Here is a 23,741-nt window from a genome sequence, read left to right as displayed (position 1 = left end):
TTGGTCCCTGAGGCTGTTAGCCAGCATGGACAGGCTGGGGAGGTGCCTGGCACAAACTGCCTTCTCAACTTGTCGAGCTGCTGCAAAATCTGGTCTTTTGTGTAATGGTGTCATTTCCTTGTGGGACACATAATGCTGCCTTAGTTCTGCCTCAGAGCCACGTTAGCATTTGTGAAAGCTATTAAAAAGTTTGTAGATGTCAAGTAAATGTATATGATTAAATAAGTGATTCAACTAGTATAATTAACAGATGGCAGGAACAATTACATATTCATATTTCAGGCCAACAACATTTGGTAGATATAATTGCCTTACAGGTGTTAACTGCCCTTTATTGTGAAATGAGGTGTCTCTAAACACTGAAGGTACTCAGCAAAGTGACTTGTGGCTATGAACTAACAAGGAGGTTAATGGCTCTCCTATTGCACGTGATGTTGTAAAGCTAAATTCAGCTCCTAAGTCCGACACCAAACCTAAGAAGGTGGAGGGAAAGAGACACACAGGTGTTACATAATCTGATTTGTGGAAAAATTCACTGAGAAATACAATGGGTTTAAATTCATTTTGATGTTGGGAAATGCAAAGTCCAAATAGGCATTCACGGAGGAAGAGACATCTGCTGGAATAACTGCTTGGATTTTGTTTGTTTTTTTTTTCCCCAGATTACTTTTTCTTCCCCTTATGTAGAAGAGTAAATTGCATGTCATTTGGGTTAGATTCTAGTACAGATTGTGATGACTTGTGACCAGAAGAGCAAAAATCAATAAGTATGCTCATTTTGTAACTGTTGTTTTTTAAATAAAACCCAAAAGTGATTATTCACTGTAAGTCTTGTGTAATAATGTTGCCAAATATAAAAACTTGCATATATAAAACACAGACACAGTAAATTGTAATTTTTGAAATTTCTTTCGTTTATGCCTTACACCTAGCACTTGATTTAAACAAGAAGAGCTAAAAGAATTGATGGAAAATTACATAATTTTCATTGGCAGATAAATAGGATGTTAATAAAATTCTACCATTTCCATAGACTTGAGGGATAAGGTATACAATCAAGAGCAAAGGCTGATCCTTAGTTTTCACCTTTCTTGATAATTGGTATCTAGAGTTATCAAAGCCTTAGACTTGGTTCGAAATTATTTTTTCAGCTTTGTATTATTTTGATTAGGGCTATTTACTTGATAGCCTAGCTTTTCCTCTTTGGCATCAGAGATTGCTATTTATTAAACAATTTAGGCAGCTTAAACTCTGGCTTCCAAGATCACCCTTAATATTGAAAGTCCATATTGAAAGTCATTTTTATACACAGTGATGGTTCCTGCATTGGTGCTGGTCATGGTTTTCAGCAGTGTTTGTCAGGGTTCACAGCAATTGTCCTTTTCAGATGTGTGTTACAGGAGATTGAGCAGAAAGGATGTGGAAGAGAAGAAAGAGATGAGTCTAGAGACTTCTCTCAGACATAAACCTGAATAGAATGGAAAGCACCTGAGCAGAATGTTTGCAAGCAGTGCTGCTGGATGCTGAAGCACAGGTTACACGCCTTTGAGCTGTATCAAAGCCTGCCATGGTGCTTCTAGAGTTGGGAGGGACTGCTCCAGCCATGGGCTCTGCTGCCTGTGCTGGCCATGCCCCATGCCCACCTCGATGGGTGCTCAAACCTTGAGACCTGAAGCACAAAGAAATATTCCTCATCATTAAAATGTTTATCTCTTTCATAAGTTTTCCTGTATTAAAAATGTCACACACATTGTTCTTGTTATGCAAAATCACAGCAAATGGCAAAAGGTCAATGGCAGCTGTCAAGATTATCGGAGAGTAATTGTAGCAGTTTCATGGCATATCAAATGTGAAGGCTTTTATTTAATAATAGTTCAATGGGGTGGCTGGGAAGTAAATATCAAATGCAAAACAAATGCAATGTGAAAGGAATGCAAGGGTTTTGTTGGTTTTTTTTTTTTTCACTTTGTGGGTTTGTTGCTCTTGCTCATTCAATCATTTTGAATCCCTCTATTGCCACAGCAGATGTTTTATCTCCTCCATCTCTGATTTTGTCTATCTGACAGTTTTGAAGTCTCTGCAGTATGACTTGATTATATCATAATTTCTTTCTTTTATAACCTTCAAAAAATTTTTTTTCAATTTTTATTCTGATGGAAGAGTATGGAAATGTGCCATTTCAGCAAAAAGACGTTCTAGACTGAGATGGTTTTAAAACACAACTTACTTTGAAACTGAATGTCTGTCCTGAGAATAGAGAATTAGATCTTCTTGAAGCAGTTTTGACAAATGCTGCTTGGCTTACCAGTTGTGCATTAGTGACAAAACAGGATTGTTGAGATTTTGCTATTTTCTTTCAGAAGTGTCATATATGTGAAAATAGCACAATGCTGTGGTGGCAATCCCATATGTTTGAGGGAAAGGAAGGAATTGTGTGTTATGTACTGCAAGCTTGAAAGTATAGGGCAGTGTTAAAAAGAAGGAAACACTGAAGAAATTAATTTAAAGTGAAATATATTAGGTGCATTTCTAAGTCCAGGAAAAAAAAACATCTTTTTCTTCTTTTTTTTTTTCCTGTTTTTTGTTAGGAGTGTATGAAATTAAATATTTAGATCATTTTTTTAATCAATTATTATTATGAGTTATAATAAACTGAAAGGGCAGGCGGTTCAGTACCTTGTATTGCTAACCACTTAAATCTTGGTTTAAATCATTTGGATTGTTGTGTATTTCAGTGCTAAATGGCAGTTGTTTTAATATTGAGTCAGTTTGCTGAAACTATTTTCACAGTTAGGAAGCTAATTCTGAGTTCTGTGTATACTGAACTGAGCATATTTCACATATGAACTGTAGTTTTCAAATATTTTTTTAAAAAATATTTCAGGTAGTTTTGGTATTAAAAGACAGAGTTGGCTAGCAAAATATAACCAGTTTAGAAACACTATATCAGGGTTTTAGAGGTGATTTATTAATTCTGGCAACATTGCAAGGAAAGAATTCATTTTCTGTAAAAATTATTTAGTATGGATTGCTATGTCTATGCTTGCATTGCTGATTTTAGCTTGTTTTAACCTTGCTTGCAATTTTGAAAAAAATCTATAATTATTTTTATACTCTTTTACAAAGTATTATTTTGTTCTGTGTGTTTGAGAGGAGAAAAATGTGATTCTGGTATTTTTCTTATTTGCTGAATTACCCTGTGTGTGGCACAGTGGAGAATGAAGAAAACTGCATGATATTTGTACACAAACCAGAGGGTGATGTTGCCAGTGACATGCAAAGTGTGTTGGAGAAGGCTTTCCAGGGCATTTGATAATTGTGACAGGAGTCACATCTGTTAAATAGCTGAAAGATACAGATGGAAATACATACCTCAGTAAAAATGTGATAGTTACTAAATGTGATAATAATTGTTCAATATACTGATTATCTACACAAGAATTATAAAAGCTGCTTTAAAAATTAGTTGTTTATCAGTATATCAGCTAATGAAGTTCTAAGTGGGGGGGGAATAAAGTAAAGGAATGTTTAAAATGTTTACTCTGTTATGAATAGCCATAACCATAACTTACAGGATTTTCCTTGAGATGTTTGGAAAGTTTTTAGTGTGCTGTTATTACAGATGTTGTATTGCTTTTCCTGCACTCCAGCTCCTAGAGTAAAGTGGAAGAGGGGGAAAATTCAAGGAATTCTTTGACTGTGTTAATTCAATTCAGGCTATGAAATTTCCTTAGCTAGAATTCTGTTTTATTTAAGGCTCAGTTAATTCAGCACCTAATGTCTTGACAAAAAAAAAAAAAAAAAAATCAAATTGACAGCTTGTTTAGTGATTTAGAGTGTTCAACTGCAAGACTGAAGAAAAATGGATGAGGAGGCAATCCACTCCTTCACACAGCATAGACCCAAGCCTGTCTGAACCTAAGATGTTTCCCAATGTTAGTGTGACTTGGTTTGATGTGGAAGAGAGGTGGGAGAGTGGAATGGAAGGTTGGCAGCCCAGGTGTAATTTTTTGGGTGGTGTTGTGTCTCATCTGTTTTTGTCCATACAAAATCTGAGTTCTTCAGAGATGCCCTGTTTAGGTCAAAGCCCAGGAAAAACAGCAGTTAGTACAGGTCCTGGCACTGCTCTAGAGAAGGCTAATCCTGATTTTTAAAATGCTTTTCTGGTTTGAAGACTATAAACACATTTTGTGACACTTTTACGTTCAGGGTGAGCGCCCTACTTTTATATCTCTTGTTTGCAGATAATAAAACACAAAATGTCTTGGGTTTTTTGCCTGGGTGCTGAAATCAAGTACCTCCTGTTGTATCTGTATTTGGAGTTGCTGATGAAGCTGTTAAATCAAATAAAGAGAAGGAAAATATTTTTCCTAACCTGTGGCAGGAGAATCTGACACACCTGAGGCTTCAAAATAGAGCAGGTTTGGAGTTTAAAGGTGTGAGGGAGCTGGGTGGGATGGGGGAACAGGAATGTCTATGGAGAAAGCAGAGATGTCAGATCCTGAAGCCTGCTGGAGACCCTGGTGAGCTGTCAGACCTGTCAAGAGAGACCCTGAGGAATAGTTATTCTGTGACAGACAAAGACTGGTAAAATATTTTCCTGAATGAAGACTTTTTTGATTTTATCCAGATGACATAAATGCTTATTTTGCTCTTGTTTTACTTGCTGCTTAAAATTTTCTTTAGAGCTAATTTATGAACAAATTGGCTGTTTTTTAAAAGGTACTGATGACAACAAACATGCCATGTTTCAAGCTTATCCTAAGTCTGAAAAGATACAGGCCTCTTTCTTGTACCTAAATCCATGTCTGTGCCAGAACATCTTGGAAAACAGTGGAAAAGAATCAATTTTCATATAAACCCACTAAGTAACACTGAAATTTCTAATGCCTATTTGTGATTTAAACATCGTTATGTTGCTAATGCCAGAAGAGAGTATTTTGGAAAGGGAGGCACAACCTGGCATTGAGAGTTAAAAGGAATAGGTTATCTGGTTTTGTTTTAGTTGTGTTGATACTTGTTCAGATATTTGAGTTATTTGGTGTTGAAAACACTAAAGGAAAACAAGTCAGTAAAACTGACAGTACAACTCCAGTGCTGTGTTTTTCTGACCAGAAGCAGCAGGTACTTTTTAAATGGGCAAGAGGATTAGATTTCAGAGAGGTGTCTTTATGTTTGGCCTTTGACTCTAATTCAAGTTCTCCTTGGGGAATCTTCAGTGACTTTCAGCAAGGCACTGGGTTTTGAGGAAAAATTGTATCATTGTCTTTTGCAGTCAAGCATGACTGCATTTTTTAAGGTGTTTATACAGGGAGAAGGCATAGCACTCTTTCTCCCTGCATTGGCATGCTTTTCTGTTTTTTTCTTTTTCTCTGCAGCTCATAATATGAAATAATTGCAATATTTTAATTCAGACTAATGTGTATTCATAGTCTTTATTTTGAATGATGAGCAAATTGGATTAGCAAATATGTTTGCAGACAAAGTTTATTGCCCTTTAACCTGTTGTATTTACCTCTATTTTTTTTGCATCTTTGGATTACAAAATGAAATTAAAATTTTGAGCTGTGAAGTGAGAACCTGCAAAGGCAAGCTATCTCACTGTAAAAGTTTATGACATTATACTTCTTAGAATTTGGTACTTGCTTTAAGATTTAAATGTGAAGCTTCATTTTTACCTTTTTGCCTTCTCTGATAATTTAGAGATAGAAAAGATAGCATGGGTTACTATATACACATGAATGTAAATAAATACGTGAATTTGGAAGAGGTAGTACAGAAACACAAGAAGATTTTTGGGGGATGTAGACCAGTAGTCACCAAAAGTTCTTTGTGTAGTGGTATGACAGAAAAGCAGAGTTGGGAGAAAATACGTGGTTTGTGAGTATGACCAGTATTGATAACTGGATGCACATCTGGAGTCCATGCTTTCAACACAGAGATGCAGATTTGGGAGGAATGGCAAAAAGTGCCACAGAATCATGGCTTAAGATGTAATCTTGAAAAAGGTGACTTAAAGTTCTCAGTCATATATGTCTATCAGAGAGAAGGAGGTAATTGCACAGTATTTGTACAGGGGAATAATACTACATGGTACAAAACACCTCTTTCCTCCAGAGGCTGTAAAATGTAAGAACCTCAAATGGCTGCATGCTGAGGTCAGGCTCATTTAAATTAGAAGTAAGGCACAATTATTTGTCTTTAACAGTGGGCTATTAATCATTGGAATAAATTACTGAGAAAAGTGGTGGGAACAGACAATTGCAATAAATTATAACTCCCTGAGGAATTACCAGAGGATTCAGTTATTGGTTTCACCAGAGAAGCATATTATCTGAAGGAAATTGAACTCAAGAAGCAGCACAAGACACATAAGGCTGGGATATTATCAGCTGTGCAATACCAAAGCAAAGCCATAATTGTAATCATAGCTACAGCTCCATCATTTGTTTTTACTTCATAACAGTATCATTAAAGTGATTTCTCATCCTCTTGTCTTTTTTCAAGGAATGTTAAGGAAATGAAAGTTGTTGGATTCTCATACTCAGATGGAAATGAGGATAACACTAATTCTACTGCTTAACTTACTTTTGCAAGGAGTCAGTATCATTTTACTGTCAATATAATCTGGTATCGTTTGGTTTTATTAAATGTCTTTCTCAAATGCCAAATGCTGATTGTTATAATGAGGCTTGTAAAACAGCAGGTTGCATGAAGCTTTGTTTCCAACCCGTTCTATTAAAAACAAAGCTGGTTTTTCTGTGGACTATGTAATTTGCATTAATTTTTTACTAATCTATAGATAATTTCCTCTCCCAGTATTTTATATTTAGGAAGGATCTATTAATCATGTTAAAAAGAATTAAAACCAGATCAGAGTATGTTGGATCCTTTCTAACCCAGATAGCAGTTTTCCTAGCAAGCTACTCACTCATGACCTGATCAAGATAGCCAAGCAGGAATGAGGGTTCACAGCCAGCAACAGCAAAGAACTCAACCAGGCATTTCAAATAAATTACCTTGAGAATATTTGTGCCTAGAAACAAAATATCTGAATTTAAATGGAGAGCAGCTTAAAATAAAAAACACTTGCCAAACTCCCCAGCAACTGAAGGAAACTTCATTTTATCCACGCTGCTTAATTAGGCAGTAGTGTTTGTGTCCAAAAGAAGACAAGCAGCCTGTTGTCCTTTGGGTTGAATGCCTACTGGAACTGTTACTTGAGGGACACATTCCTCAGGAGCCAAGCTGCAAGTAGAGCACGGATTACATTCTTTGCTTGGAAATTTCTATGACTGTGGTGACTTTTTCTTTGAAACTATTTAGGAGCTGGGCTTGAAATTCTCTCTTTTCAGAGTATATGGCCCCCTTTCCTGCAGACTGTCACTTGGATAAGCCAGTCCTGCAATCCTGGCAGAAATACCCAATGGTAGATAGACCTCACTATTAAGTAAACAAGTTCACCTTCTTAGTAAATAGCTTGATTTAAATGCCTAGCTGTGAAAATCACATATTCTGTGGCTCTCTTCAGTCTCTGTATAAAGCCTTTGCTCAAAACCAATTAATAGAGATTAGTCATTTTGTCACAATGTTGAAAAAGCACTGCACTACCATGGTACTATAGCTGTGAGAAAATACTGAAAGCATAAATTTCATTAATCACACTGGTGATTGCAATGTCAGCACAACTCAAAAAATTATATTAGCCACTTTCTTACATGAGTCCAACATACCTGATTTTTTTCTAGGTGTTTAAATGGGTTTCTATGCCATGTACATTCATATAACTGTTGGCCTTTTCCATCTTTCTTACAATTTGTTTAAGAAGTGAAGGCAATGCACTTAGATGCATCACTGCACACTTATGATGATTGATTTCTGTTCTTGGGTTCTGTCACAATATTTAGTAAAAGTAAAATCTGACCCAAACCCTCTAAATAAACATCTGACTCAAACCCTCTAAAACCCATCAACAAATTTCTAGTAGATATGTATGATAATCTAAGGATTATTAAACAGATAACCCAAACTCATTTTGTTTAGATATCTGCCCCTTGCTAAATATCTTCAAATAGTGATATAAAATATGCAGATTAAAGTACAGTGATTTTTCTCTGTTCTCTAGTATAATATCATAGACTCATTTAGGTTGAAAAAGACTTTTAAGATCATCAAGTCCAACCATAAACCTAACACTGCCAAGTCTACCATAAAAACCACAGCCCTAAGTGCCACATTCACGTGGTTTGCAGAGGAGACCTGAGTTCTTCTTTTCAACTTTATTTTGCCAATTTATCTTAAATACTGTAGTTAAAAGTATTTTAATAGGAAAAAATGCTTCTGGTATTCTGTGAACTTTAAAGTTGTGTGCCAATCAAAGTGAAGCTTGGTGAAATTTTAGTGAAGAGCCTCAACATCTAACAGAGGTCAGTGCCAGATACTGTGAAACAAGATCAGAAACAAAAAAAAAATCCAATACTTTCTTAAGGAACTGTGGAATTCTCTGCTTTTCACCAAATATTTGGAAATCAACTCAAGCCTTGAGGTCACATTTATATCTCCTATGTATCTGCCATAACTATTGTCCTGAGAGGATGCAGAATTTACCTCTTTGGGGATATCCAGAAATAGACTGGACCAGTTCCTGAGCAGTCTGATACAATTGCTTTGAGGAGGAGTTGGGACTGTGTGACCTTCAGAGGTGCCCTTCAAGCTGAATTGTTCTATGGTGCTGTGATTTCATCTGCCTCCCAGATATCCAAGTCAAAAGCAACAAGTGAAGTGTTGCTAGGAAAGCAAACATTCTTGGGTCTTTTTGGTGGCTGGTTTTTTTTTACTGTTAGCACATGTCCTTGTTTCAGCTCAAGTTAACAGTAGTATTGTAATTTTGCTTGAATATTAAAGCAAGGGAAATTTGGAAGGCAAGAGCTGCCATAACTTCAAGGTTCAAATCAAACAGAGGGGGAGAAGATAGTTATGGAGAATATGGCTAGTGGGAGAATAAGGCTAGCATCACAAGCTGGTATTAATGGATATGGATATGAGTAGAATTAGCTCAAATAGCTAAAAAAACCCCACCTCCATTGCTAGTCATAAAAGCCTTTAAATAAATTCTGAATGATTTTATATTTTCAGGCATTCTACTGTAGGTGTTTAATTCTTCAAATTATTATGTTTGTTGGTAAAGGTTATGAGCTAGTGGCTTCATTGTGGTGACAAGAGAGGATGGTAGTAAATTGCATGTGTGCTTGTTACGTCAGTCTCCAAGAGGTTAGCACTAAGATGGGGTGCCAAAAAAAATCAAAAACAAGCCTGGCAGACACCCAGAGGAATTTTTAAGCCTTTCAGTAATACGGTGAGAAAAAGGGATTGTTCTCCTATTTATTTTTAAACATTTATTAGACTCAGCAATAAATATGGTTTAAGTGACAGTATAATACTGGTGTCCAGCAATTAGCCTGCACTTCCAAATTAATACTGCATTTGCCTGTGTGGCCTTGACTTGGCTAATTGGCTGCCTTTCCTTCTTTGCATTCTGTTGTGAGGGTATGATGACAGTGATTCAGCATGTACAACACAAGCATAAAAAAATAATTTAATGCTCCACTTACTCAGCAGGCATGAGTGACACTCTCTTGGGTGAGTGCTGCAGCAGAGCTGGTCTGGGCAGCACGTTGGCACTTGCTTTGCTGTAACAGAGAAGCCAAGACAACTGTTCTAGTACAGTATCTTTCTGAAAGTCAGAATGTGGTAAAATTATTGAATATGATTGACAGCTTGAAGGAGATAGCTCTCTAGATAGGTATCTAGAACAAGAAAGCACTTAGTAAATGGGATGGTGACTCTTGCAAGCAAAGAGCTAATCCTTTACATTTACATATGACTGAAAAGTAGATTTGTTTGATTTGCATTTAGCAACATCATCAGTTCTTTATAAAGTAAAATAATTTGCTCATTTATTAATAACTTTTTATAAAAACACCTGATTTTGAAAGGAGGGGAAGTTATTATCCACAACATCTAGGATTGTTTTTCATTTGCTGGACTTGCCAACTTTTTGCGTTACGACTCATCCATCCTTACTGTCCACATGAAATTCTTCAGGATCATTCTTCATTAACATTTTTGTGTCTTGCGATCATGGAATAAGCCAGAAGAGTTCAGAGGAAGTTTGCAAAGAGAAGATTGTCTCTAAAATACATTACTTATTTTACTGTAGCTGAATTATTTTATATTTTCTGTTTCTGCTTAGACAGGAAAGAATAGCTTGGTGGAACACTAATGGCTGGAAGTGAAGCAGCAGGGCAATTTCTTGAGAGTATTTTATGCAGCTAAATGGAAAAATATTATTTGAATTGCATGGCCTATTTTAGAAAACACTTCCCTAGCTTGCTAGTGCCTCTGTCAACAAGGCCTTTTCATTGCTTTTGTGTTCTTTTTGCAAGGACCCTCTTCACAGTGGCTAAGAGGTGCTTGTGAGCTCACTTCTGCAGAGCCCTGCTTATGTTGAGTCAGTTCCAGGAGCAAAAGGTTTGCAGGATTAGGTGCCATTTCCCAAAATAGCCTTACAAACTTTTGCAGCCAGGTGGTATTAGGAAAGAGAGTTGATACCATGTCAATTTTGCCCGGGCAGGAAGACAATATGAAAAGTAAATATTGCTTATTATTCTTTCCCTTTCTGAAAACAAAGTTTTGAAGAACTTTTCAGAAAAAAAAAAGGCTCCTTTCTAAAAATTATCAACTTAAGGGCAAATCTTCTAATGAAAATGTCATGACTGTTCCATTAGCAAATCATGGACAATGCTTTGCTTCCTGACACAAGAATGCAATTTTTTCTCACAGGTATATCACATCAAGGGACAGCTGAATTGAAATTGGGATGCTTAAAATGCACAGAAAGTTGTTTAAAATACTTCTAAAGAAATATCAAATTAGGATATTAAGAAAATTATTCATACAAGTATTAGGACGTAGAAGTCACTTGGCAGTGGTGATTGACCAACAGATTGAGGAGTTTTCTTAGCCGTGTTTAGTCAAACTTTAGCAGGTGATTATGTAACTTCTGTAATAAAATTTCATTGAAATTGAAAAAAATGGTAAAATTTCACAGTAGACAAGAAAAGAATTCTTAGAAAATAATTTTCTCCATGGCTCCTTACCAGCATTTTTTGAATTCTACGTATCATTTAAAATGGTTTCTGATTCTTATTCAAAATTTTAATGTTAGAGGAATTCTTTGCTTCAGTGTTTTTTTCCTTGAAAAAAAACAAGCTGACTTATACTGTGAACTTGTGTTCTTAAATTTGTATAAGCCAATGAAGAAAATTAAGCAAATTCATTAAATAATTTTCCAACTGCTTAGAGAAAACTTTTCTGTACAATAGAAGCTACAGGTTGCCATTCAACATTTAAAAATAAATTATGGGTATCATAAGTACTGCCTGCAATTTTCAGTTCTTAGTTATGAGAGGTGAATGTGGACTTTTTTCCCAGTCTAAGTACTTTGTGCTTACTACATATTTATTATAGACTGCATTCCACATTTTTTTCATTTATTTCATGTGATGGTATTTACGCTTCCTAACTTGGAGGACTGAATTTTTTCTGTACAGGAGAAAGAAACTGAAGCTTAAATGATATCCATAGGAAGTTCTTGTTTAGCTTATTCACACTGCTCCAACTTAGTCATTTTGCTTAATACTCATTACATCCTAAGCTCCCAAATATATAGTTTGTAAACAAAACCATAAAAACATGTTTATGAATGTGTATTGGAGAGAAATGAACAATATATCACCTAAGCAATAATGGCGATTTATGTTCAAATAAATGTTTGTAAATGCTTTCTTCCTAGCCTTGAATAGTTAGGTTCACTGTTCAGATGGGTAAAAAGTGTATACATGTGTGTGTAAATACACACTACGCATTCTTTATAATATAATTGTTATTGTTTTAGATGATATCTTCTATTCTGCATTTACATAACCATGCACTGATGTTTCACATCAAAGGTTCACTTCTTCCCTATCACTAATGGTTGTGTAAATTACTTTACAGAATTAAAATTAAACTTCATAATTGCAGTCCTGAACAGGCTTCCTAGGCATTTTGTATTGTCAGGCTTTCCCTGTTTTACTCTTGCAGTCTGATGCTTGTTGACATGCTGATTTGTGTTTTATACCATCAGATAGATTTTGTTTATTTGGAAGAATGAGATTAAAGAGAAAATGCCAGCTTTTCCTCTCTCTCACTAGACCATATAGTTCCTTTTAATTTAAACTCAGATTTAAGAAGAAAGGAGAAAAAAAAAAAAGCTGATTTTTGCAGCTAAGCTAAACTGAAGAAATCAAGAGAATTTATTATCAAGGGATGTCTAATCTCTCAAGCTAATACAAGACTTTGCAGCTATTGATTACATGCTAAGGATGCATAAGCTGTTAATCATGCATGGAGGTAACAGAATAAACATTCTATCAAGAGAAAATGGGCAAATAATTGTCAGTAGTGCAATTATATTTATCTGTTTACTACACCTATGATGTGGGGATGGCTGTATTTTGGACAGGAAAAGGTACGTTCTAAAATAAATTGAATATCCCCCCATTGCTACTGAAACTGCTGATTATCTATGTAATAATTCAGGTGTTTTCTTCAGCTCCCTGAAGTATGTGGTCAATAAGAAATTTGTAAGCTGTCTTAATAAATCAGTCACTAGATAAAGTGAAAGGAGAAAAAACTCATAGATTTTTCATGCAATTGCATTATAACCTTTGTTTGCACCAAAATAAATCTGTAGTGCTAACACAGTATAAATACCATAGTTTCATTTATTCTGGGTTCATATTTCACAAGATAAACAGATGGACATACTAATGCACAAAAAGTTAATTCTTTTTATGTTTGCATCCCTATTTGTTTTGTATTATGTATGTGATGCACATTTGAGAAGGGAGATGCCCAGCAATCCCTATGATTTTTATTGTGAGAATATATATCTGTTAATTTTTGCTTTCTTGTCAGACTTCATAAAAGACTTCTACTTCTGTCAACTTCATTAACTTCTCTTTCTTTGGTGTTCACTATTTCTTAATGCTTCTAAGTTTAAAAAGATTGAAGGGCCTGAGTTTCCAAATGTGGCTGCCAAAAATCAGGTATCTTATGCTGACGTGAAACAAGATTTTAAAAAAACCTAACAAACCAACATTAAAAAAACAAAGAGGCCCCAAACAGATTGATCAAGGCAACCAAACAAAAAACCTACTACCAAGTACCTCAGACTTTACCACTTGCATTTACCTCCATGACAGGTGTCCTGATTTTTGTAGATTCTGAGAATGAGGAAGTTCAGGTACTCCAACAGTAGAATATTTTTATTCCAATGTATTTTATTCCAATAACATATGAGGACATTTTGATGCCTTATATCATCCTGCATCAATATTGATCCAGTTGGGACTATAAAGAGGTGTGGTTTTGGGTTGGAATCCACATCAGTTATGTAGAAGAGAGTCCCTGACTAAAGGAAAGTAGTTCCTGAACTATTACTATGTAGTAAGAATCGGGCCCAAAGCTGATAATTGTTTTATGCCTTTACTTCAAAGTAACTCTGCCAGTTACAGACAAGAAGCTTGAATAGAATTGGCAAGAATTATTTTATCATAAAGACAGACTGATTTATGAAAATCAGACTGAAATGCATGGCAATTTTGGGATGTCTGAAGGATCTTCCTGTATGATAATATTGTTAAATAATGGAGTTATTGGGAGTTAATCTGAGCAAAATTCTCTCAGACTTGTAGGTTAATAATCCTTGAAACTCAGGGGCTTCATCATGGATATTCTAGTACAGCTCACCTTACCTAGGGATTTCTGTTAGCTTTGTTCATAACATAACTTAATTAGAGTTTGCTCCTTTGACAACAGCACATTACCCCCAGAAGTGCAGAAGTGATCATAGCTGATGTGCATAGTTCTTGCTGAGACTATGGCTGTCTCTTGAAATATTTAACTCTAGTTTGGTAATTTTTAGTGAGTCATCCACTACTCTATTCAGCAGTCCTAACTAAGTTTATGATATGAGGAGCTTAGTGTCTGTATAAAAATCCTTTCTGCCTGTTTCTTCATTTACTAATAACAAAAGTAATAATTGAGGCTAATGCAGCGAGTGAGAAACCTTTGTTTATTGTTTTCTTACTGCACTTCTGACAGCTATTCCAATGTGGGTTCTGCTTCCTTGGGCTCTTTTCCCTCTTACATTTCTTCCAGGTTGCTATCAGGCGTCTTTCAGAATAGTTCTTGGCAGCAACAGGACTGTAACTTTTTTGTTCTTTTGTTTTGGTTTGTTTTTTGGTTTTTTTAATTTGGGTTATTTTTTTGTTGTTGTTGTTTTTTGGGTTTTTTTTTTTGTTTGTTTGTTTGTTTTTGTTTTTTGGTTTTTTGGGGGTTTGTTTGTTTGTTTGTTTGTTTGTTTTGTTTGTTTTGGGAACATTTTGTTGTGCAGAACCTTGCATGAACTGAGAAAAGAGCAACAGCCATGGTGGCATCTTAGAATAATCCTCTTTTATTTCTCACCTTCTGAGCAAAGAGTTACCCTGGAAAGGTCAGGAGAAGCTACAGGACAAGGAGCTTCATGTTCTCGTAGAGGAAAAGTCTGGGAAATTCCAGTGGCTGTTAGCAGAAATATGAGGACGTCCTTTTATCTATGTAGTTTTTATTTTAAAAGGCAAGATAATTTAAGGAGACTTGGTGAGAAAGTGTGCTTTAAATTATGGGGTTATTACCTGCACGTTTTAAATAATTGTTGTACATTTGCCTTTCTATATGAGAGCTTTTCTTTAATATAAGCCCCACAGTTCCCTCAAATTCACAAATGTGTGCATTATCACACCTTCCAAGTCCAGTTAGTTTTCACCTCCAGTGTCAAGAATGAAGGCTACCTGGGTTGCTCTTAAACTTAATATGAATCAATCAATGTGGTTAAAGCAGAAATTGCAAATCAGCTCATCAGTGTGATGACAGACTAGAAAGGGTTCAAGGGGAAGAAGGATGCAAAAGCCAACCCCTATTAAAGAACTGGATACACAGACAGTATATAGACAGGACATTCTGGTTTTTGAGAAGCACCATCTATATCTGAAATGTTTGTGCTTTAAAATTTGTCCAATTGTTTTCCATTTCATGTGAACAAATGTGCATTCTGGTTGCTTGTCAGAAGATCTCGTTCCCCCACCCCTGCAAGGTACATGGAATATTTAGGATTGCTGAGGAAAGGCAGCAGAAGCAGAGCATGACACACTTTGCTAGCCTCATTGTATGGGATTTTTTCACAGCTCTTGGCACATCTCTTTGTCTCTGATTGACAGCAGGCTAATATGTATTATCATTAAAAAGAGGTTCTGAGGAAATGCATGCTCTCACCTTGCTGCTGCTTCCACTGTGAAGGCTTTTGTTTTCACTCCCATCTCTGTGTGAGTGAAGATAGTCTCTACAAAGAGGCTTGATATTGACCTGTCATATCACGTGTTGCTTATCAAGCACAAAAGAAATTGAATTTCATTTTATCTGTTATCTGGAGAGTTTTATTAAATCATCTGAAGTTGAGAGGTTGTATGGGGTCAACAGGTTCTGTCTCTTTTGCCATCTATCCCTCTATAGTAAACCCTTGGAGAATTACTAAAATGTTCTTTATTTTATCCTATAAGGTTGGGTTAAATCTTCTTGATCCAGAAATTGTTGTGATTGTCACGTGCATGTAATCTTTTAATGGTTTCTGGATAAGGATTGAGGGTTTAGTAATCTGTATGTAAAGATCTCTTATCATTCTGTTTTTTCTGTTGCTTTGATATTCTCCCAATGCCTCTGTTTTTAATTGGTTGAATGAGGCTTGAAACAGTCAGATTGGATAATAGGTCTGAGTCAGCAAGCACTTGGTAGTATTTGTGTGCCAAGACACCAAGCAGGGGTGAGGAGCAGGGAGATAACAGAGGTGGGTATTGCCAGGTGTTAAAAGCAAAGGGCAGAGGGAGAAGCTGGCCTAAGTAGAGGTGGAAATGGGGTGGAGGTGATAGCAGCAGCCCCTGGGCAGGCAGTCTGGCAGAAGGGAGCCTGTCATCATTAGAGGTGTCCATCAGAATCTAAAGGTCTGCCCTGCTACCACCACCAAATCCTCCATATGCTTTGTTGCTCAGTTTCTGTTCAAAGAGCTAACTCTGCCAGTCAGGATGTTAATATTTAAGAGCTTGATGCAGTCACAGGATATTGGATTTCCTGCAACAGCGGAAGTCCTGCATGCTTTCTGCTGTCACCACAAAAGAACTCCCTCCAGCCTTTTATCTGATGGAGAAAAAAGCTTGGGAAAATAAATAAGTTATTAATATCCTCTCCCAAAAAAATAAAATTTTAGATACAAGATTAATGCAAAACAAAACAAACAAAAAAAAGCACCAAAAACAACAACAACAACAACAACAACAAAATAAACCAATTAAAAGAAAAAAAAAAAACAAAAAACAAAAAAGCCCAAACTTTTTCATTCAAATTCAAAGCTCTCAATCAAAAAATCTTTCTAAAAGAATAAGCCAAATTACTGCTTTTCAAATAACATGTCCTTATGCTCACATATTCAATTAGTGTCTGGGCACTGTTATGCTTTTTGAATCTTGTTCTAAGAAAACCCTTAAAAAAACATTGTAAATGAGCTCTATGCATTGCTGCTGCTAGGTGTCTGATGGCCATCAGTGACCTGGCAGCTGAGTTCAGTTTTCTTGTGGCCCTGGCAGTAATTTGCTCTGTAGCTTTGAACAAGCTCTTAACCTTTTTTGTGCCTCCTTCTCTCCACAGAAAATTTTTAACACCACTTACCTGTCTCACAGGGGAAATTGGTAAATTAATGTTTGAAAATTATTGTCTTCTGCCATCATTATTGGCACTCCAGTGGGCAGGTTAAGGATTGAGCAGGTATTTTAAGAGCATCTTATTTCTTCCCTCTTTGTCATAGGGTGCCTTCTTGACATGGGTAATTCAACAAATAAGTAAGAACTCATGTGCTTGGAAGCCCATGTATTTTGGATAAAAATTCTAGATGTGACTTGAAGAGGGAAAATGGGGAAAAATCTGGGAAGACAAGAGGCGAATTGAATTATTGGGATTAGCAGTACTCAAAGAATATAAAGAAAACAGGAGACAATGCATAAATTGAAATAAAATCCCAATAGGATTAAAGAAATGTGTCAGTGAAAAGCAAACCCTAAATTGTGATGGGAAATGGAAAAAAAAATGAGATGAACACTATAACACCATTTGTTCCCATCGAGATCAAAGCTATTCTTAATGAGATGGTTGAGGTCTTTGGGAAACCCACTCAAAAATTCAATAGTGCTTTATCTGAGAAAAGTAATTATTCGAAGATTGCTTTCTACTGAGGTGCTACAGATGGAGACTTTGTGGTGTGGTAGTTTAAAACAATTGGTCTTTACCTCTAGAGATTCCCAAGATGAACATTGCCCAGAAGAAAGAGTAAAATTGTGTTTTTAAAGCATCGTTTTAGGAGCAGTGGGACAGTTGGCAGAGTTTACTAAAGCTGTTGAGAGACTCTGCAGACTTTAATTACCATCTCAATATTGCAGAAGTTGTTTAATTTCTGCCAAAGAAGGGAATAGTTGTGAGAAAGCGAGATCACACTCTGTCTTTCATTCTTTCCTTTTTGACAGGTGAATAAAGGATGCTTTTCTGTGTCTCCTCTGATGCTGTGACACATTTGTAAATTTTGAATAGAATTGTAAAATAATTTTTCTTTAAGATTAACAAAGCTTTTACTTTTTTCTTCTCTCTTGGAAGTGCTGTGCAGCATAGTGTAAATGCTTGTCATGAGAGATGCAAGATGAAAATGTTGTGCATTTTCTGTTACTGATTAGTTGGCTTCAAGCATTAATAGTTTCAGACTTCATGGTCAGACACCAGGTGTTATGTTGTATTAATTCCAATAAATTTTGAGTTCAGGTTTCAATTCCCTCTCTAGTGGGAGTGGTCGGAGGCACAAACTGGAGTAGGAGAACAAAGAGGAAATTACTAAAATAAGAAAAATCATTCCATTTCAGAAGGAAAACCTAGCTTATAACACATTTCCTTGGTAAAGGGTATGTTTACTCTGTTAGGCCTCAAACTCTAAATCAGAGTATGTATAACTAAGTTTTGCACTGTCATTCATAAGAGAAAAAGGCTGGTTTTGGATATATATACAGAAATATGTATGTATGTATTTATGTATTTGTCTTAACAGCTCTCTTCCTCCGTAGCACTTGAGTGTGTTCAGTTTTCCCCAAATGCTTGTAGTAGCCAAGGGAATATTGATTCTTTGAAGACCTTTACCAGCTCTTTCAGTACATCTACTATGTTGCTACACTTTTTTTCCATGAGCACCTCACAACCTCTCTCTACTTGCTAAAGCACCAGCCATTGTTTTCTCTATAAAACCCTGTTTTTTCTCATTCTCTTCAAGTCTCTTATCTCTCAAGGATCTTTTCAATGCTGTCTTTCAGTATCAAACTCTGTTGTTACACTACACAGTGTGTTCAGAGAGCTGCTACCAAGGAAGTCTTATTTAATTGCATTTTTCACTGTATATATGATAAATCAGTGTTTGATGGCAAAGGTAATATATGTGCTTGTTCAAAATGAAGAAAGGATAGATCAAGGCAACAAATAGGTGTAATTTTTAATCCTTAACACTCATCGTGCTACTAGGAGTACCTTTATGTTATATTTAGAATTCCGCTGTTTTGATGTTTGAAGCTAAATGTTTGCAGTTTGTCTGGCAAACTGCATGCTGAATAGATTACACTGATTCACATTTCCTTATTTCAATATACCATCTGTGCTTTTTGGCTAGTTTGTGCCTCGTTGGAACTCATAAATGCAAGTTAGAAAGAATAGTTCTGCTCAGAAAGAGAAATCCTGCATTTCCCGTCCTTGAACAATCTTGACTGTTTTGACCTTAAACCAGCAAGGACACAAGGCTGAAGCTGTATCAACAATAAGCCTTATTTTCTCTGGTGAGGAAGCATGTATTAGCTGGGTATATTTTCAGTGAAATTCTAGTATATACAGTCATGGTCATGATTTTCATTGTGTAATCACTTTAATTAAATTCAACAATAAGAGTTACTCTTGCATGAGGAATGGATGCTCTAGAGAGACAGTGAAAGATTGATGACCACTTGGGGAACATCAGGTACTCTGCTGGGGGAAATGCACCTGTGGGGAACAGCTGAGATTGGTGAGCAGGTCAGAGATCACCTGCTCAGAGTAATCATGGTTTTGGGGTTTTGAAGGAATCAGGATGCAATGAGAATATCCAAAAGCATTTTTTTCTGCTATTTCTGAGGGATTTTGCTTGAATGAATAGCTTCATTACTAAAGTAATAAACACTAATTAATATCTGCATTGTTTTTTTAACTGCTAGTTTAGTAAGGTAATTAGTATAATTAGTATACAGCGTTGCTTGGTGGCATGATAAATCATAATGTAGTTCACTCTTTACTGTTATGATGCATTATCTAATTTACACAGGTAAAAAAAAGGAAAAGGGTAAGGGGGAATTCAAGAAGGGAAGCCAGTAATGATAGCTGAGTGGACAGACTTTTGGTCACTTTTCTTGCATCTGTTGCCTGTATTTTCAATCGCTTTGAATTGCTCCACTGATAATTTAACTATTCTTTTTCTCACTATTGCTAAGTCTCCATCACTGATTTAGGCCTGCAAAGTCAGGACAAAGAGGAATGAAGTAAAAAAAAATAAATAAATAAGGAGCATTTTTTCCTACAGGGCACCTGTCCAAAGGATGATATTGCCTGTTTCTCAGGTGCTTCCTTTACTCTCACATTCCTGAATGTCCCATCTACCAGCTACAGTTCAGCATTGAATGATGAATATTAACAGTGTTTTCTTCATTATGCTCTATTTTTTAGAACCCATGAGAACACCAAAAACACTGAAGATTGCTGAGATCCAGGCCAGACACATTGCTGTGGATTGGGAATCTCTGGGTTACAACATCACCCGTTGCCATACTTTCAATGTCACTATTTGCTACCACTACTTCTGTGGACACAACGAGAGCAAAGCAGACTGCCTGGACATGGACCCCAAAGCCCCTCAGCACGTCGTGGATCGTTTGCCTCCCTACACTAATGTCAGCCTCAAGATGATCTTAACCAACCCAGAAGGGAGGAAGGAAAGCGAGGAGACCATTATCCAGACAGATGAAGATGGTATGTTAAATGTTCTTATGGAAATTACATCCAAGTCCAGTCTAGGCACGTGGAAGGAAATTATTTTGTGTGTCACAATATGTATTGTGAAGGGTGGAAGTTCTTTTCTATTAATGTATTAATTAGCCCCAAAATGGTAGCTAGGAAGGTATTATAGCTGTCACCCTGCATATGCAGCCAAAACTGTCCATGCAGCAAAAGTCAAACTGGATCTCTCTCTCTGTCTCTCTCTCTCCAAAAAAATAAGGATGGCTTCCTAGGCTTTCAAAAACTTGTGTTAATGCAGATGATGAGAAACACATGGTGGTGTTAGGCGTAGTATTTGAAAGTTAATTCTGTAAATCATATTTGAGTTCAGTGCTTAAAGACTCTACTCAAGATTTCAAACCTCTATAGCAAATATATTTGAGCAATAATTTATGTTGCAGGTCACAGAATATATTATCTGTCAACTATTTGAAAGCCCCCTGTCAAATTAAATTATTGTTTTGACAGCTTGGGAATTAACTCAGTGATCCATATGTGTCCTTTCCAATTCCAGATATTCTGTGATTCTTCTTTAAAATGCTTTCAACAAAGTTTCAGCAAGACAGTTGAATTTACCTCAGTTGTGAAAAAGCAAACAATAGATGTAGATATGTTAATGGTGACACATTCAGAGGCTAGGCTATGAGTCTTGGTATCAAAGATATTAAAATAAAAATTGATATTTTTCCCTAATAATATTTAAAATGTGGTAGCAAAAATAGTTTTAGTTTCTTTTTCTTATGTTTAGGTTTTGTGAAAGTACTGACAACAGCAAAATGGAAATAGATATTTCCATAGGTAACAAAAATGGAATACTTGGACTAATGTAAGACTGTAGATAAATAAAAAGGTAAAATTGAAAAAGGTAGTGTGTTTACTTGCCTGCAAAATAAATGAATGGAAAATATAGCTTTATATAACACTCAGTGTTAGAGTCTGGTAGTGCTGTTTTTCCATATATTTTCAATTTTATGAGGAGTAAAAGAGGGGTATATTTACTGTTGCAATAAAGAGAGAAAAATTTATTAAATAGGTAGAATATGAGGAGTTGTAGAAAACTATAGACACATAGATGCATCTATGCATCTATGGAGACTTATTGACAAGTACAGAATTAGAATATTTCATAAAATTCAAATTAATTTTTAAGTGAATTTTAAACATATGTTATGATGAGTTTTTTCTGTGTTTGTGTTTACATTGTGGGTATGTATGGTTGCTATTTTCCTTAAAGTTAAAAAGAGTAGAATTGGTATTATTAGGTTAATGGAAAATTAATTTCTTTTCCATTTTAAGTGGCTTTTCAAGAAAGGCAGTGGTTTCCAATGGCCTTTGTCTTGTTAGATGTGTGGAGATGGCAGATGGTCACTGTGTCAGTACTTGTCAGGAGCAGAATTAAGTGAGCTTATATACTTTGTGTCCTGGTTTTGATGTGGATTTTCCTGGAAGATGGTGTACATGAGGCAGGTTTTGGTCTCAAGCTAACACACTGGCAGTGTGCTGTCAGTGAACTCGAGTTGGGAGGGCTGTGGTGTCACAAGTAGTGCAGTGTAGAAGAAGCCTCACCCAGTGAACAGAAGTTGCCAGGGTAAACTGAAGCAGATGTTTCACGGTGGGACTAATGCATTTTAAAAGGTACCTATATTTAGATGTGCTGGTGGTAATAATGCTTGTGACCTGAAAATAGCCCCCTATGAGCTTTACTCTGGGAAACTATTGGGATTGTAATTTTGTGTTACTGATTGATTGAAAGTCTATGTGCCATGAAAGTCATTGTGCCATGACTTCCAAGTTCAGGGTTTGCAGATGATGTACAGTACTGAGAGGTTCACACCTGAGTCTTTCCTTGAGCTCCCATAGCAATAGTAAACTAAACTGTACCTACTGCTTATGTGTACAATGCTAAATTAGTTCCAGTCTGAGTGATCAAGTATCTGAAACTGTTTCTAAGCACAGTGTGAAGCCCAAAGCAGGACTTGGACTAAGAAGATGAGAGGTCCAATTATATATGTGGTTCTGTGCCCTACGTTTCACTTGTGGTCAGATGAAGCTGCATGGTCTTCATGGTTTTTGCAGGTTTTATAGCCCAACCATAATTTTAATTATATCACAGAGGCATTATCAGTTATTCATTTTGGAGAAGGAATATAGAAGAAATAGAGTGTTGTTTTGCATTTTTGCAAATAGCATTAATTAGAAATAGCACCGGGTAACAGGATTACCTGAAACTGTGCACTTATGCTGTATACTTTTGATAAATAGAAACTCTGAAAATTCCAGATGACAACTAATAATTGAATTTTTGTTAGCTTTTCTGTAGTGTGGGATTCTTTCCAGTGCTGGTTTTTTCTTCACAAGGTAGTGCTAAACAAGTAAAAACTTCATAGATTCCTGGAGTTAGAGATGCCTATGCCATGTTTTCCTGTGTCTCTTCCCCTCTACCATTTTTCCCTCATTTTCTGTATTTCATCACACTTCCCCATGCTTCCAAGCTGCCCCTTTTGTCTCTTCAGTTATTGTTGTGTTTTAACCTTTCCCTTCATCTCACTACATCTTTCGTGTCAATTCCTCCGTTCTGCCAGGATCTTTACACTTTTCTGAACTTCTAGGATTTCCTAAAAACAAAGGACTCTGGACTTTTATGAGGCTCTTCTGTGAGACAGGGAGGATCTCTGTCTTTCACAAAGGCTCACATTTATGTAAGGTTGTGCAGCTGGGCAGGGGGATCTTTTAGAAATGGTCAGATCTGTCAGAATGCTGAGTGGTAACTCAGTATCATATGATACCTGGAGCACAATTAACTCAAGAAACAATTAGTAGGAGAATGAGGTAAGGTTCAAAAGCTGTGCTTCTGATCTTTGGAGCAATGACTGTCAAAGGAGAAAAGTTTTAATAGCTTGTAATTCAGTATCTGCAAGACAGCAAAGCCCAGGAATACCATGACAGTCTGGAACAGTCTTTGTTTTGACCAAAGCTAGATCTAAATACTTGGTGGTTTCAGTATTTCTATTCAACATGGGAAGGTGGAATTAATGTTTAAAGTATGTTTTAGTGCTTCTAGGAAGTTGTATTCCACGTAAAAATAAAACCCCTGAATGAAACACTGTTAAATAAGTTTTGCAAAAAGATGATGAAAACGGAAATTTGTGCATGTTTTAGAAGAGAAACAACATGTCTTTCACTTTGGGGAGAAACCACACAGCTACTTAGGTTTGGAAGAAAGCTCTTCTGAGTCCACAGGCACTTGGCATTATCTGTGCTATGACAGGGACTGACTGCTTTTCCTGGCTTGTACAGAAAATGGACACTGTTTGAAGGATTTGATAAAGGATGTGGAGGAAGGCTCATGCAAACTGGGGCTGCATACGTGCTGGGCAAAGGCAGAGCTTGGCACTTTGGGGCAAAGTACAAGAACCAGCAGTGAATTTCTCACTTAGCATGAATCA

General features: G+C 36.3%; 1 protein-coding gene across 3 annotated transcripts in view; it reads left to right on the top strand.

Moving 5' to 3' along the window:
* PTPRK (protein tyrosine phosphatase receptor type K) overlaps positions 1–23,741 on the top strand; it is a 371,462-nt gene that overhangs the window by 261,533 nt on the left and 86,188 nt on the right. For all 3 annotated transcript variants that reach the window (XM_056487252.1, XM_056487251.1, XM_056487253.1), the window contains exon 8: positions 19,966–20,268. In XM_056487252.1, the coding sequence (XP_056343227.1) occupies positions 19,966–20,268 (303 nt within the window). The remainder of the gene's footprint in view (positions 1–19,965; positions 20,269–23,741) is intronic.

Source organism: Oenanthe melanoleuca, chromosome 3 (assembly GCF_029582105.1).
Source record: "Oenanthe melanoleuca isolate GR-GAL-2019-014 chromosome 3, OMel1.0, whole genome shotgun sequence".
Taxonomy (NCBI): Eukaryota; Metazoa; Chordata; class Aves; order Passeriformes; family Muscicapidae; genus Oenanthe; species Oenanthe melanoleuca.
Note: the sequence above shows the minus strand (reverse complement) of the source record. Positions and strands in the feature narration are given on the sequence as shown.